Raw genomic sequence first — 16,449 nt, forward strand, 5'->3', positions numbered from 1 at the left:
CTGCAATATATTACATTTTTGGTTTTAGGTTTATATATGCTTTATGGTCTAATCTAATATGTATGCTGTATCCAGACTCATCCATCCTTTCCACCCCTCCTCTTCTGCTGCCTTCTCTTCATTGGCTTCAATTTCACCATAGAATCAAATTCAATCTCCTGTGTTTGCCTTTAAATCCCTCCACAGCTCTTGTTGCACTTACCTTTCTGACCTGATTTGCTCCTCCAATGACTTATTAATTACTTCTCCACTCATAACCTCATCACATGCATGGCATCACATTTCTAGAGTTGCCCCGATTCTATGGAATGGTCTTCCTCATCTTATTCGGCTTGCTCTTACTTTCTGCTCATTTAAAAGAGCTCTCAAAATTCATCCTTTCAAACTTGCCTTCCCATCTTCTTCAGTCTCTTAAACCGTCACTACTTCCCACCACTACATATCCCCCTCCTATTGTATGATACATCTCCCACCTCCTAGAATGTAAGCTCTTCTGGGCAGGGTCCTCTCCTCCTCCTGTATCACTGTCTGTCTCTGTCTGTTATTTGTAACACCTATTTAATGTACAGCACTGTGTAATATGTTGGCCCTATATTATTACTGTTTATTATTATTATTGTTATTATTATTAATAATAATAATAATAATAATATTAATAATAATGTGATGCTTGAGCTATGCTTAGCATTATTTCCAGTTCAGCATGTTGTGTTGGAATATAGCAAAGCATTCTGGCAAGTCAAAAGTGCATGCTCTGAGCATCTTGTGTTATTGCGTTCCAACGCATTTTTTGGATGTTGCACCATGAAGCCTGCAGAGACTTAAATCTCTATGTAAACTTAGCCTTTGACATAACATAAGGAAATACATAGTAACCAATAAAATGAAAATAAAAAAAGGGAGAACCACTGTTCCACTGCACCGTATCATTCCAAGTAAATAACATCAATATTCTAAAGATGGTGCCTGGGATTTATTTCATTACAAATACAGAATTCTGCGCATGAATGGTGACCATTGACAGCGATGAGATGGACGCGCAGCGTTATGATCTGTTAGAGATATATGACTGTTTTTGTCAAGGAAAGAATTCCTAAAAACATTTTTAGACGATTCAAACGATCCTTTTATTGGAAGTGATTAATAAGAACCTAAAACGGGCTGAGCAATTTAACCTGGATGTAAAGCCGCTTCTGTCTATGCCAAGAAGGAAGCTAATGTCTGGAACAAAATACTTGGAGTATAGACAAGAAATACAAGACGGTGCCTGTAATTTGACATCCGATCCCTAGATTCATGATAAAACGCCAGCAAGCATACAGTGGGACGTATTTACTTTTTTTAATCCTCATACACTAATCACATATGCAGAGACAAGACTAATCTCTGTTTATTTAAAAGTCTCCTGTCCTAATAATTATAGAGCGGAGACTTGCTCTTGAGCAGGACTCCCGAGTTCAGGAGTTCACGGCACATGCCTGTAGCAGTCCACCGTCTCCTATTAAAGAGTTTTGTTTGACCGACTGCTGACCTGCCAATTGCAAAAAAAATAAAATTAAATGTATGTTGAGGTTCTTTTTTTAAATTAATTTTTAAGTTGAACAAATTCATCTGTAAAGCAATTATCTAAAAGCAAGGAAGGCTTTGAAGTGGATTAAGGAAAATAGTCCTGTCTGCCAGCCATTAAGGCAGGGACTTCGTTAGACCCTGGCACCACGACCCAAAGTCTTTAAACACAGATCCTGAGGTCATTTTTGTAAAATTGAATTTTAGGGAGATTTTAAATTGTTGTGTTGGAACTTATTTGACAAACGTAATGTCTAGCTGCAGTCACAGTAAATAAAGACGTTTCATTTTATGTTTTTAAAAATGGCCATATGTGTATGGATGATGTCACGCAGTACGGATTTGGAAGTCTGGTATCTGTATCCCAAATGCATTGGCCATTTGAGAACATGTTCTTTTTTTTAATTTTATTTGAGCTTTATTGAAAAATGGCAAAGGTATGAAGTTACAGTAATACCATTCTACTCTACAGCGCAGTATCTGTTAAATATATGTCTACAAATACATTTGTGCCAGCCCAAACTATTTTTTGTTTGCCGGGAGTAGAGGAGTTTAAACCCTTCAGATTTTTATTCTTATCTATTTTTGTAGTAAGGAGTTTTCCCCTCACGCCCTGACCTGACAAGACAGAAAGTGGTCTTGCGATGGGGACGTAGACAGCAAAAAAAGAAAAAAAGCCCACTCTTTACTCTCCCTCCTGTACTAAAGATTTTTTGATACCAGATTTACAAGGCATTGGATATAAATAAACATAAAAGGCTGTAATGTTGGGGTTGCTAGTAAAAAAAGAACATTGAACCTTCCATATTTTAACTACGGAATCCCAACATACTAGATGTACCAAGACAGAAGGTGGGGATGGATCTCCCCATAGGAGACATAGAAAGCAATGGCAACACAACCAAGGTTCTATCCCTTCGCGGTGTACTAAAATGTGTTTTGAGGCCAGATTTACCAAGGAACTTGATGTAAAAGAGAATACAATGCTATGTTTTTACAGTTGCTAGGTATTGATACCTTTCCCCACTTCTCCCACGCCAGAGAATGACACAGTATATGTACGGAGCCCTTGAGGTCAGTACATAGTGCCTGACCTGTACTTTATTGTTTGTTTTGTTGTTTTCAATGTGTCAAAAGCATCTGCCAAGCCTTCTGGTAAATGGTTTGTGTGGGATAAAAACCCTTTGCTGCATGGTGCTCTGTAATTCTGTATTCTGGTCATATAAATTATAATTTATAACCATGAATTATGTTTATAAGGGTTTTTTTTTTGCCTTCCTCTGGATTAACTATGTGTATTTGGTTATATCCAGAATATTTAGGCCTCTAATATGTTTATTTTCTGCACTACAGGGTAAACTTGATGGACATATGTCAACTTGGCTGACTATGTAATTTAATTGTACAATCCCTGTACAGTCTACTTTAAATTTACCACATAAACAATTCAGTCTTGGTATGCAGTTAGTCCTGCCCTACGTAATAGTTGGCAGATCATAAAGTTGGTCATGTTGCAATCTGTACATTTACATTTAGATTTACTTATGTAATGTACTATGAAGACAAACCTAAACAATCCACTTGATTTATCTCTGATTAGACAGACCCTTGTACTGCTTAGTATTTGGTAAATCTAAATGAGATGGTACAATGGTTGAGCTACTTGGATCACAAGAGGGGCTGAGAGGTAGTATGATGATGTAGATGATTATATGCCAGCTCAAGACACTTACTGGCATGTATTATCCCAACCTTAGCAAATTGAATAATTAAGGTTACTTCATTAGGTGGTTACCCATTTCACTCCAGGAAAAGTCCCACCTTGTAGCCAATGTCACACTTTCGATGCAGTCATGAAGACACCTCGCTTTATATGACATGGCAAGGCAGAGAAATGCACAACCATTTGCAGTGGTCACTTGGAAGCGGGCTGTTTTTTAAGTTGTCGCCAGCAACAAATGTGGCCTAAATCTAAAAATGCAGAACCACCCCGGGCCCTTTACCCCTCCACTATCCTTTCCATGCAGTCAGATGCACCTTCTTTATGCAAGTGATGAAACCACAATTACCTTTTTAGCAACTATCAGTTTTAGTTGGGCACTCATCCAAAGCTGCCAGATTCAACATCAATGTAGATTAGAAGTTCGGCACCCTTCCAGGCTCGTACAATCCTTTCTTTAAGCCATATAAAACACACGCATGAGAGCAGTGTACACGTTTCACGCTGTGTACCAAGCCTAATTATAGCCCAAGCTTTGATTAAGGATGGATTTCCATATAAAATAGGTAAGATTTTCTTGCTCGTATTTTATACTAATTAAAGAAATGGTGCCATTATCTTACATGCCTGAGATTTGCACCAGTCATGAGTCTTTGACTTTCCTGTGATATTACTTAATGATGAAGCTCCTGAAGTTGCCCCTCGATGCAGCAGCAGGCACATCTTCAAAACAATGACCCTGATTTATGAAAGCTCTCCAAGGCTGGGGAGAAGACACTTTCATCAGTGAAGCTGGGTGATCCAGCAAACCTGGAATGGATCTGGTCCAGGATTCAAAACATTTGCTAGCAAATAGCAAATGATTTTTATAAACTCATTCCATGTTTTCTGGATCACCCAGCTTCACTTCTGCAAGTGTATTCTCTCCAGCCTTGCAGAGCTTTCATAAATCCGGGCCAATGATTCCCTTACCACCAAAGACTCTGTGTAGGGTAATTGAGGTTTTCCCCCTTTTCCATCCAATAATGAATATTTGTTCTCTTCTGGACTGGGTGGGTAGCCATGGTGACCATGCAAGTGCTGGCTGGTTGCACATGAAACAATAATTTTATTACAGTTTCTACACTCTGTTTTGTACATTTACATTACCTGGTTATCCCGATTAAGCAGGTATTGTCCACAAACTACATAAAACCCCATTGTATATTGATAATTGTAGATTGACAAGGTTTTTATATGTGTAACACAAAGCCAAAATGTTCTAGAGTTAGGGATGTAAATAAAGTTTGCTGTAAATCATTTTTTATCAGCTAGGATTGTATGAAAATCAAACTGAACACCTATTTTTACTTTTTGGTATCTTCAAAGTTCAGTGTAATTTGCAATTAACCTGGACGGATCATTGCAAGGCTTGCTGTGATCACTACTTTGTCCCAGCATAGGAACCCCCCATTCTGACATCCCGCTGATGCTGAAGATGAGGAATTCAGTCTACATGCTCCTTAGGCTAGATGTAATTCTTGCAGATAGATCACAGCATGCTGTGCTGCCTTACCAGAAAATGAAGCCTATAACTGTTGCTAGGAATAAACACCAACAAAAATCCAATTCAAAAGATGTGCAGAATTTGTCAAAGAACAATAGGTATCTGAATGCTCCTGCTATAAATATGTGCAAATTTAATGAAGCAAAACAAAATTCTGTACCTCCTGAGATTTGCCTGTATCCTAAATGTGTAAGTGACCTCTTCCCACCATCCAACCCCCACAATCTGATTAGTTTTGCCATATGAGCCATAGCTTCACTATGAAGAGATTTCTAAATTTTGGGTAGCTCCAGCAACTCTAACATGTGTTATTTTCTTAGTGGCCAACAAATTTACAATTTTGTGTACTTTTACATAAATGTTCACTAAACATAGTAGAAGAGGGGGAAAAGTTTTGAGCGAGGCATATAAATTAAGTTCACTTTTTGACATTGTTAGCTGCATTTATAGATTTAGGCAAAATTTCCTGATGGAATATTTTCACCTGCCATGATTTGAGACTTAAGTAAATCCAATTAGTAAAATCCCATAAATGCTTTAACTTATTGATTTCATTCCAAAAGTTGTTTACAGTTTTTCTAGTATGCAGTTTACATTATAATACCATTGGGTCGAGAAAATTCCTTTAATGAGCTGACCACTGTCCCTAACTGTCCACCTGCTGTCACCTTATGGGAAAAAAACATGGTTGGTTGGTTGACAGTCCAAGTTAATTTTATCTACTTAGGATTTACATGTGTTTTAGGTACAATATTATTACTTATTGGTACCCCTTCTAGTGAATCCAATCTTTTCTCTTTTGCAAAGCAAAAAATACATAACCACCTGCAATATTTAACATCCAACCAGGAGTGTTAAATATTTGTGTCTCCCTGGTCCTTGTGGTTGTGGTTCAACCCACAATCAACTACGTCACTAATGTTTCCAAGGGCACACTATTAATGCATTCTCCACTAGTGAAAAAAAAATGAATGTACCTTTACCCGAGAATACCAGGCTTGGATATATTAAGCAAATTACCTGATGTTCTGATCCTCTCGGACATTGACCACGGCATGTGCATGGTATTTTGACCATTTCTTCTGCTCCATAGCATAGGAAATATTTGAAACTGTTTACAGAGAGTTACCAAAACAAACCAGAATTAATTTTCTTAGTTTAGGACCATTGGGATAATCTCAATCAATATTCATAAATAAATGACTTGCTAGTAATGGTTGGCCTGTCTTTGGCTGTCCTTGGAGCTGTCCAGGATACATCAAGTGTCCAGCCAGTTTTCTATGTTTCTGTTCCTTAGTAACTTAATCTGCAGACAAATGACTCTCTCTAACCAGAATTATGAAATCAATCCTTTCCATTGTCTCTTTAGATGTTCATACTCCCCAGGTTGGTTTACCATTACACAGCCCCTAAATTGATACCTGCCATGTTGTTTGGCACATATATACACCAACTCACCAAACCACCTAAACTTCCATCTCAGCCATCATTTTTCGAAAAAACAATTAAATTCTGGCCAAATATTGACCCCTAAAGGTGATAAAAGCCAAAAGTGAGCTTTATGGGGCCCATATTGTGATGTGATGTATCTTATCTCTGCTTGATTGTTGTCTGTCTCCTTTGTAAATTACCTATGGTGGTATGAACTTTATTTTGCTGGCTTGTTTTTATGTTTTAGAAAAAAGGAGCTCAAGGAGATAACATTTTTTATTTTTAATTAATTTTTTTATTTTTCCAGGCTGAGCTACATCAATCATGCCGAAGATCTTGCCTCCAAATTGCTCCAGTGTTTCCCCAAAAATAGGCTATCTGCACAGGCTGCATTGAATCATGACTACTTCAGTGACCTGCCTCCACGGCTCTGGGAGCTGAGTGATAGTGAGTACAGTGTCATCCTTTTAAAACTATGTTTTTTCTGTATACTTTCTAGTACAGAATAAATGGAAAACCAAGAATCCCTTCTTGGTATATAGGCACTTTCACTAGCCTTGAAAGTATGGCAGGAATATAAGTAGAATGAGTATTTTAACACTTTGTCACTAAATTCAAAACAAAAAGTATACATTTGGACTGGAGTTCCACTTTAGGAAGTAAGTGGTTGATTTCAACTTCCAGCCATAGAGCATGCATACAGGGTGGGAGCATGTAGGACAACAAATTGCAAAGTTTGAATGACAGAATACCAGACTAGGACTAGTCAGGTATCTGGGTCCAAAAAAGCATCAGCTTGTTATCTTGACATATCCCTAGATATCTTGTCCCTTCCTGGCATAATAAAAGCAAGGAGACGTCAATTTGTCTTTTGTTTCTGTATAGATTATAAATGATCTGCTGCTGTGAACCTTAACAAACAAATAACTCTGAACATAGTGTCACAACCGCACTGTGAACACCCCAATCTTACAGCATGTAAAGTCTATAGCCACCACAAACCATAGAAACCATAGGTTCAGGAGGCCGTCCAGCTAACCACATCTCACAGAGGGTAAAATGAGGCTTTGTTTTAGTAAATTATATACTGCTAATGAAACCGTGACATTATATGATGACATGGAAATGAAGAGGACAGGATAGAAACTTGCCTCTTAGGTGTCCATCAACGAGGAAATGTGATAGTTTCCCAATACCTTTAGTTGAGCACCCCACTCCAAAAGTTACCAAAGACGGGGGATTGTAGAGAAATGTTTTAGGTCATTACAATACATTTATCTTCAAAACTTGATTCCACTAGTCAAGAGTCTCTGAACCCAAGCTCGCTAAAAGTTAATTTACCATGTTTGGAAGTCACACATATGAAAGTCCATTATGAAGACCGGTTCCTTCCGGAGTTGAGCAGCCAAAGGTTTCAACAGACCTCACACACCTACCATCTAGATCCTTCAATCTTGGTTCTACAAGGAGTACCACACCATTATGCAGACTGGTCTTTCCAGGAGTTGAGTGCCCAAAGACATCAACAGACATCACAAAACTACCATCTAGATCCTTCAATCTTGGGTCTATGTTTTAGGGATTTACCACACCATTATGCAAACTGGACCTTCCAGGAGTTGACTGCCAAAAGATAATACCAGACCTCACACACCTACCATCTAGATCCTTCAATCTTGGTTCTACAAGGAGTACCACACCAATATGCAGACTGGTCTTTCCAGGAGTTGAGTGCCCAAAGATAATAACAGACATCACAAAACTACCATCTAGATCCTTCAATCTTGGGTCTACAATTAAGGGAGTGCCCATACCATTATGCAAACTGGTTCTTTCAGGAGCTATGCTGCCAAAGACCCAAACATCCCTTACATACCCACTAGCTGTGCCCCACATATCTAACCCAATCTTTTATTGACATGTAAACACCTTACCTAACCCCTGTTTGGTCTGTTTTAGCCCTGGTTGACCTCAGCTGTTTCATACCGGGCCACCAGAAGGAGAATTGACTTATTCCCAGTGTATGCACAGTGCAGTAAGAACAGGACATTGTCATGTTAGATGATAAAAAAAAAACAATTTGTCTGTGACACAGCGCTGTGATTATTCAGAAGAAAATGGAAAGTCTTGTACACTACCCCTGCAGCAACGGAAAACACAAATATAGAAAGAAGTATCAAGCCTTCCCCATTCTTTGAATTTTCAATGAAGAATCGGCTCCCTCTTGATTTAACGCAGTGTGACATCCAGAAAATGTAAAGATATTTCAGATGCTCCTTTTCAGCTCTTTAGAATTTTCAACATCTTCTCTCAATGCTTTTTTTTAAAAGAAAAATAATAAACAGCTTCCTAGCGATAGAGGGAAACAAAACAAAATAACAAATATAAGTGGGTGTTTGTGGTGACGACTTGCTTTATCTGAAATGAAAGGAACGCATGCAGGTGTCTTTCAGAAAGATCTAGAACTAACTGAAAAATACAGAAAGTCGACGATATTCTTGTAGGCTTGTAAAAGGAAAACTTTAATTGTTTTTGGTCCATATCATTTTATTTTGATCATAAATTTAGAGCTAAACTATGAATAGATATAAAAGGCACACATTAGTGTGATTTTGTAATCGGTAATATATCATTGTATGGGTTTTCCATTGGTGCAGTAGCTAAATTTGACCTGATATCAGTCTCTTGCCATTAAATTTACAAATTGGGAGATAAAGAACGAACACAATGAGACAACTAGATGTGCTGCAGTGCAAGGAGCCTATTGATAAGATGGTATTGCTTCTCCTTTCACTGTCCAGTCATAGCCTAGGGGAGGGACAAGACCTGTAAGTGAAAGAAAAACTGCATCAAAGATAATATCAATATCAAAACACCGCGTGGGCAGCACTGTGGCTCAGGGGGTAGCACTTTGGCCTTTACAGCACTAGGCCCTAGGTTTGAATCCCAGCCAGGACACTATCTGCATGGAGTTTGCAGGTTCTCCCCGTGTCTGTGTGGGGTTCCTCCGGGTACTCCGGTTTCTTCCCACATCCCAAAAACATGCAGTTAGGTTAATTGGCTTCCCCTCTAAATTGACCTTGGACTACATTAATGACATATGACTATACAAGGGACATTAGATTGTGAGCTCCTTTGAGGGACAGTTAGTGACATGACTATGGACTTTGTACAGCGCTGCGTAATATGATGGGCCTATATAAATACTGTGTAATAATAATAATAATAAAAACTGCATCAAAGATAAATCAGACTCTATCTTGCCAGATGGAACTGTGGCAACTGACAGAACTGTATAAAACTCAGAACTAGATGAACAAAATCATTTGGAAGGAAAAACAACTTGTCTATATGTATTTTATTTGTGTATTTAGCAATTTGCCTGGAGTTCATCTTTTCAAATTTTTGTTTTATCTATTTACATTTTTCTCATAAGATCTGTATTAAGCTTTTTTACAGGTGCAGTCGTGCATTGTATTTTGCAGAACATTATACGAATAAGAAATCTCAGCACCCTGTGTTAAGTTATTAGGCTAGAGCAGTGTTTCCTGACATTTTTAACATTGGGGTACCCTGGAAATAAATTTCAGGCCTTTAGGGAACCCCGTCTATAATTACTATATCCACAGCTCATAGTACATTAGTGTGGTGGTCAGTAGGAAGAATGCCTCTTACATTGCTGGCCATTGGGAAGAATGTCACCCTTACAGACAAAACATCATTGGTGTCACCTAAACTGACTTGAGAATCACAAATTGCTCAAGGAACCCCCAGCAACCTCTGGAGGAACCATTGTTAAGAAACACTGAGCTAGACATTCCCTTTTATACTAACAAAAGTTAAAAAAATGTGTCCCTCCTGTGTTTGAAAATATGATCCCCCTGCTAATCACAACCTTTTACTACAAGCTGCTCATTACTGCTTGCAGGTGGCAAGTAAAAATACAAAATATCAATATGTAATATGTTTTATTTGCTCAATTACAAAAAACTAACAAGGGGCCTGATTTATTAAAGCTCTTCAAGTCTGGAGAAGAATAGACTATCATGGGAAAACCTGGGTGATCCAGCAAACCTAAAATTAATTTCTTCAAAATATTTTGCTATTGTTTGGCAAATGTTTTCAATCTTGGTACAGATCTGTTCCAGGTTTAGCAGACCCCCCAGGTTCTCCTATGATAGCCTATCTTGTTTAGTCTTGGTGAACTTTAATAAATCAGAGCCTATGTCCAAGGGATGAGAAGAGTGGTTTCAGCAAAGATAATTGTGTACAACTTAGGGCTTCCAACTTCCCTTATTAAGTAAGCAAAAGTAGCTTTTTCTCTTTATTTATAAAGTGTGCTTTTTGAGGAGGGGTTGTTTTTAACATAGATTAGATAGAAATATAGATTAGGTTTTGTTTGTTTTTTGGTCTTTGTAACCTTTGTGTTTTCCTTGATTATTTTAACTAATTTACATTTTTTTTAACTTTTTTTTAACTGTTTTTTCTTTATTTTTTTGTAATAAAATGTTAGGTAATAATAACAAAAGGTCAATAAAGGATTTGTCTGGCATAAGAAAAGGTCCTGAATAGGTAAAAGGTGCCACCATTGCCCTAAGAAGCCATTTACAGGCCATTGTTTCCTAACAACCGCCATACTTTTGCCTTCCGAATTAACATTGATGCATTTCTTCAAATTGGGGAAATCTTATGAATTTCTCCGAAATTTCACAGGAAACAGCCCTCAAATTATTTTATCCCATTGCTTATTTGTTTAAGGCACTTGAACACATGTTGCTTCTAAATGTGACCCCAATTCCCTTTGGTTCCCCTTTGTATTCTACACCCAATCCAGTATATGAGGCTGCAAGTTTTACCCAATGCAATATTTTCTTTGCCCACTTTACCTTAATGGGGGTCAAATATTTCCATATCACCCTTCAGAAACCATGAAGAACCCAAAGAGCCTTTTACAAAAACATGCCGCCTCTTTTTTTATTCAGTTCCATGATTGATTCTTCCATTAGTTCCTCATTCAGCAGGGCATTCCGAATCAAAATAGCGGACACAGGTGGATTTTCACGTTACGGATCTATTACCGAGCTTTGTGTTTTCCAGGAGTCCTCCAGCAAAGGCCCTCTCCCCTCAGTATCACAGCAGATTATGCTTAAGAGCTGTCAGTGAGGCCAGCTAGGAATTACGTAGGAAAATGAATTCACCCCCCCAACCCCAACTCTGAATGCGGCCTCCTCGGCTGTGATCATTTCCCATTTATGACATCTCAATCCGATCTGAATGAATGATTAAGAGCGCCCGGGATTTTGATCGTCTCTGAATTCAGTATTCTCTAGTAGTACTTTTCACTTAATGTTGAGTTATTACCCGGATGCCACTTAGTTTATCAGCCAGTGGTTAAATCCGGGGGCCTCTATCGGCGGCGGGAGAAAGCCGGCACATTATCACACGGCAGCAGGCTGCCAACCGCGAGCGCCTTGTCCTCGTCATTAACAAGTACAATGTATGCAGAACACCAGAGGGGAATTAAAGCCACAAAAAATACCTCAGGGTGGTATTTTTAATATGAGAATTTAATTTGTAATTTCACAGATTAAGAATTTTGGCAGCAATAATCCTTTTATCAACTCACAGCAGGTAATTTGCAGAAGCATAACCGTAAGGAGATAGGCTCCAGCAGAAACACATCTTTGCATAACGTTAAACGACGCAAGCACTGAAACCTTTTGAAGGGAGGGAGGGAAAAAAAGATGAAAAATCATTTTATTTTAAAGGAAGGGTATTTTTTTTTTGTTACATGCCTCCAGTGAAATTTGAAGTTGGAGGAATATAGCTTCTGTGCTTGGAAGATAATCATTATGAAACGCATCCAGATGCAAAAAAAGAAAGAAAAGCAGTCTGCCTACATATGCAGAGAGCTCGCTTTTAAAATTCTAATATATTTGTTGTAAACACATCAAGGGAGTCTGTGGTGTGTAGAATAACTGGAATTTTAGGTTCTTTTTATTTCACTATGACCACCCACCACTGCCTTCCCATCGTAGTAATAGGATATCCATATGATATCAACATTTGTATTGCAGAACCTGGTGGAGGTAGAGTGGCTTGGTGTAGAATGGAATTTCTCATCATCCAAAACTCCAGGAAAATAGATAAATATGCATATGTTACATGCTAAAAGATTCACTGTTCATTCAGATATTCTTTTAACTCCGAAAATCCTGCCAAACAGCACAGCCAGGTCCCTGACCTCCAGCGCAGTTGAGAAGTATTCTACTAACCCAACTCTCTCCTCTACAGTCTAATATGAATGCTGCAGCCAGACTCATCCATCCTTCGCTCCGCTCCTCTTCTGCTGCATCTCTTTGTAGTTCTCTTCATTGGCTTCCATTTCACCTTAGAATCAAATTCAAGCTCCTGTGCTTTACCATCAAATCCCTACACAGTTCTTGTCCCACTTACCTTTCTGACCTGCTCTCTTTGCTTCTCCAATGACCTACTAATGACTTCCTCACTCATAACCTCATCACACGCACGGCTCCAAGACTTTTCTAGAGCTGCTCCGACTCTCTGGAATGGTCTTCCACATCCTTTTCAGCTTGCTTCTACTTTCTGCTCATTTAAAAGAGCCCTCAAAACCCATTTCTTCAAACTTGTCTACCCATCGTCTTCTGTCTCTTAAAATTCTAACTACTTATCCACCATCCTTATCTCCCCTCCTATTGTGTGATACTCCCCCCAAAAGCCGCATACTCACGTGCATTTATTGTCGTTGGAAAGTATCTTTCACGATCCTTTCCAATGACAAAAGACTGAACGATGCATGAACGAGTGTTGTACATACAGCACCGTTCTGCTCTATGGGGAGGGGAGAACCACAGAGTGGCACCCTGTGCGGTCTCCCCCTTCCCTTGCATTAGGATCATTCGTTGTCTAGCGTCCGTGGATCCCCCAGGATGGTTGTTCGGACGACGGGCTCTGTACACATGCCAGATTCTCATCCAATATCCTCCCTGAGCCTATTATCGGGCGAGAACCATTGGACATGTGTACGTAACTTTAGATTGTAAGCTCTTCTGGGCAGGGTCTTCTCCTCATTGTTTGTATTTGTCTGTCATTTGCAACCATTATTTAATGTACAGCGCTGTGTAATATGTTGGTACTATTCAATATACTGTTTAATAATAATAATTTTAATTGGTCATAGACCTGCCCTCCCAAGCCTGGAGAATGGACAATGATGGATCGTTGCCATAAGGTCCAGGCTTTGCTAATCGAGCCTGTAAGCATGTTAGACTGACAGCAATATGCAAAAGGCCAAGATCTGACCTGGTCAAGTAGACTGGCTTAATCGAATCAACCCATGAACAGCCAGCTCGTGTCTTTTGAAATAAAATAAAAAATCATTCTGGACTATATTCATTTTTCTTTCATATGTCTTTAAAGCCCATCCAGATCATAAAATTAGAGTAGGCAAATTCTAGATGCAGTCAGAAAGATAGGAGAACACAAAAGAAGTAAATACGCAAAGTGGAGGACAGAATATCTATTTTATCGGATATTCAGATGTGCTTGAAAACTGCAATACATCTCATTTCTCATTCCGTTGGATGGAAGGACAATTAGATGCGACCATATGACAAAAACATAGAATGATTTATCAAAGTTCTCCAAGACAGTAGAAGATAGACTATCATAGGAAAACTTGGATGGTCCAGCAAACATGGAATGGACTTAATCCAGGATTGGAAAACATCTGCCAACTAATAGCAAATGGATTTTCTAAAAGTGTTTCAATGTTTTCAATTCTGAACCAGATCCATTTCAGGTTTGTTGGATCACCCAGCTTCACTGATGAAAGTGTATCCTCTCCAGCCTTGGAGAGCTTTAATAAATCAGGGCCATTATGTCCACATGTTGAGCGGCTGCACTTGTAGTCACAGGAAGTTGGTGGTGAGCAAATGTAGAACCTCGGTCTCTTAACAGAAAACTAAAAAAACATCAGAGGTCCTGATTTTGTGGATAGGTGCACAGCTTTAGGCAGACACAGCTACAAAATAATTTTTGGATGTGTAGTTGGTGGTGTTCAGTTCCAATATAATATTAATTTGAATCTACACGATTGCTTCAGGAATTTGACCTTTGCCACCATATAGTTTTTGGTGACAGCTGACTAAAAGAAGATTTCCCTCACTTTGGGGAGATTAGAAACAGGACATTGAAAATCTCTATAATAATCATAGCCACCATCAGAAATTTTTGGACCCCATATACGGTAGGTCAACTTCCTGGGCCACCTCCCCGATATGAAAAAGTTCCAGCAATGAAAAAGTCAAGCTCTTTTGATCGGACCCGGGTACAGAAGTACCCCTTGGCCCTTCCCCCATGGAGGCCCTGTTACTTGTACATTACAACTAAAAGGGGTTTAGGCATTTGTTATGAAATACAAAACTAAAAAAAATTAGCTTTAGCTATACTGAAATGCACTGTTAATGATGTCACATTGATGTCACCACTATGTTTTATTGCCACAGTTTGTTTTAGTCATCTGTATCATTTCTCCCCAAACAGTGTCTTCCATTTTTACTGTACCGAATGTGAAGTTACATCCAGAAGCTGGAGAGAGCCTGCGAGTGTTTGGGAAAAACAATAGTTTCAGCAAAAGTCTCTCCAACAGCAAGCACTGATAATGTATTGCCATGTGAATGGAAACCAGGTAAGCGCTACTGGGTTGTGCTTATTACTATAAGAAAGATTTATTTTCTAGATATTTTTATAGAGCTATTATATTACTATTATTTCCTGTAGCACTGTACAAAGTGTCAAGGTGGGTAATGCAGTTGATTCAAAAGCATTGATGTTTGAAAGTGTTTGTACAATAAAATCAAATACTTGGAAAGAAAACTGTGAGGGATTGGTCATATTATATGTATATAAAATGTCAGTGTGGGTGGATGATAGACAAGGAATCAATGTTGGGTCACCATTATGCATAAAAGGTTAGATATGTGGGATCTCAAGATTTGTATTCAGATGCACATATTCATTTGGAAGGGGATCTATATAATGAATTGCATGGTTCCCAATATGCAATAACATCTATATTCATCAATCAGGCCACTTGTCATTTGTTGGAGAGATGGGGACTCTAGCTAGGGGTACTATGGATTGCTCAAGGGTGGTGAGACTCCTTAGAAAGGCCAAGGTGCAGAATCTGAGCAGCAGCCTGGTCTTCTGAAGAGCCTCTAGATGTGAGGATGTTGTGCTGCAAACTGCTGCCAGGTTGGGGTCCTTGGGCACACTAGGGTGGGCAGAACAATTTGTGGTACCGAATCAAAAGACAGGAGAATAGTCAACGAAAGCCGGGGTCGAGGCAGGTAGCCAACTAATGAGGTTGGGAACAAAGCCTGGGGGCAATAACCAGAAATCCAGAAAATAGACACCAGTGACAAGGGGGTCACCTAAGACACAGGGGAACACAGGAAGAGACAAGAGGCACGATTGACACGGGGGTCACCGAAGACAAAGAGAACACTGGAACAGCACAAGGAAAAAAACAGGGAAACAGACTGGGCAACAAGGGGTTAGCACAGGAGCTGAAGTGGGAAACAATTCACAGGTGAATAGGAAGTGCTCGGCAGAGCTATATATATATATTATAATGGTACATTTATCAGACCAAAACATCTGATTCAGACCTGCAGCAGTATCAAGCAAACCTTTGCGGCTACCTTTGGTTTACATTTTGCCAGTTATACCGTTCCTAAAGGACCAGTGTCTTTAGATTTGAGAGTGGGTGAAGTTGATTTCAGTGAGTTGTACTGAACTGCTCACTGCTGCCCCTATTCATTCTCTATTGGGCTGCCATGGGTAGAAGCTACATGTAACCTCTCCCACGAGGAAGCCGCTCCCTGGCATGAGGAAGTGATAACTGAACCGCAGCCTCACTGCCAGTCCAAACGCAGCCTAAGGAAACTAAAATTAACATTGTTATGATTTGCTTACACTTTAAGGTAAAATATTATTATTTAGTACAATAAATTAAGATACAATAATAAAAATAAATGTGCTCACTTTCCTTTGGCACAATATCCAGAAACATTTACTTCGTTATTCTCAACTGGGAAATTCTTCTACATAAACCAGTGTGTTGCTCTCATTCATTGGCCAATTAATAATTCATTTTTGTTTT

The 16,449-nt window shown here is 39.0% G+C and overlaps 1 protein-coding gene across 6 annotated transcripts in view; it reads left to right on the plus strand.

Moving 5' to 3' along the window:
- The window catches only part of CDK14 (cyclin dependent kinase 14), a 272,155-nt gene that overhangs the window by 201,897 nt on the left and 53,809 nt on the right, over positions 1-16,449 (plus strand). For all 6 annotated transcript variants that reach the window (XM_072412822.1, XM_072412821.1, XM_072412827.1 and 3 more), the window contains 2 exons: positions 6,571-6,710; positions 14,829-14,973. In XM_072412822.1, the coding sequence (XP_072268923.1) occupies positions 6,571-6,710; positions 14,829-14,944 (256 nt within the window). In that variant the 3' untranslated portion in view covers positions 14,945-14,973. The remainder of the gene's footprint in view (positions 1-6,570; positions 6,711-14,828; positions 14,974-16,449) is intronic.

This window comes from Pyxicephalus adspersus, chromosome 5, assembly GCF_032062135.1.
Source record: "Pyxicephalus adspersus chromosome 5, UCB_Pads_2.0, whole genome shotgun sequence".
Lineage (NCBI taxonomy): Eukaryota > Metazoa > Chordata > Amphibia > Anura > Pyxicephalidae > Pyxicephalus > Pyxicephalus adspersus.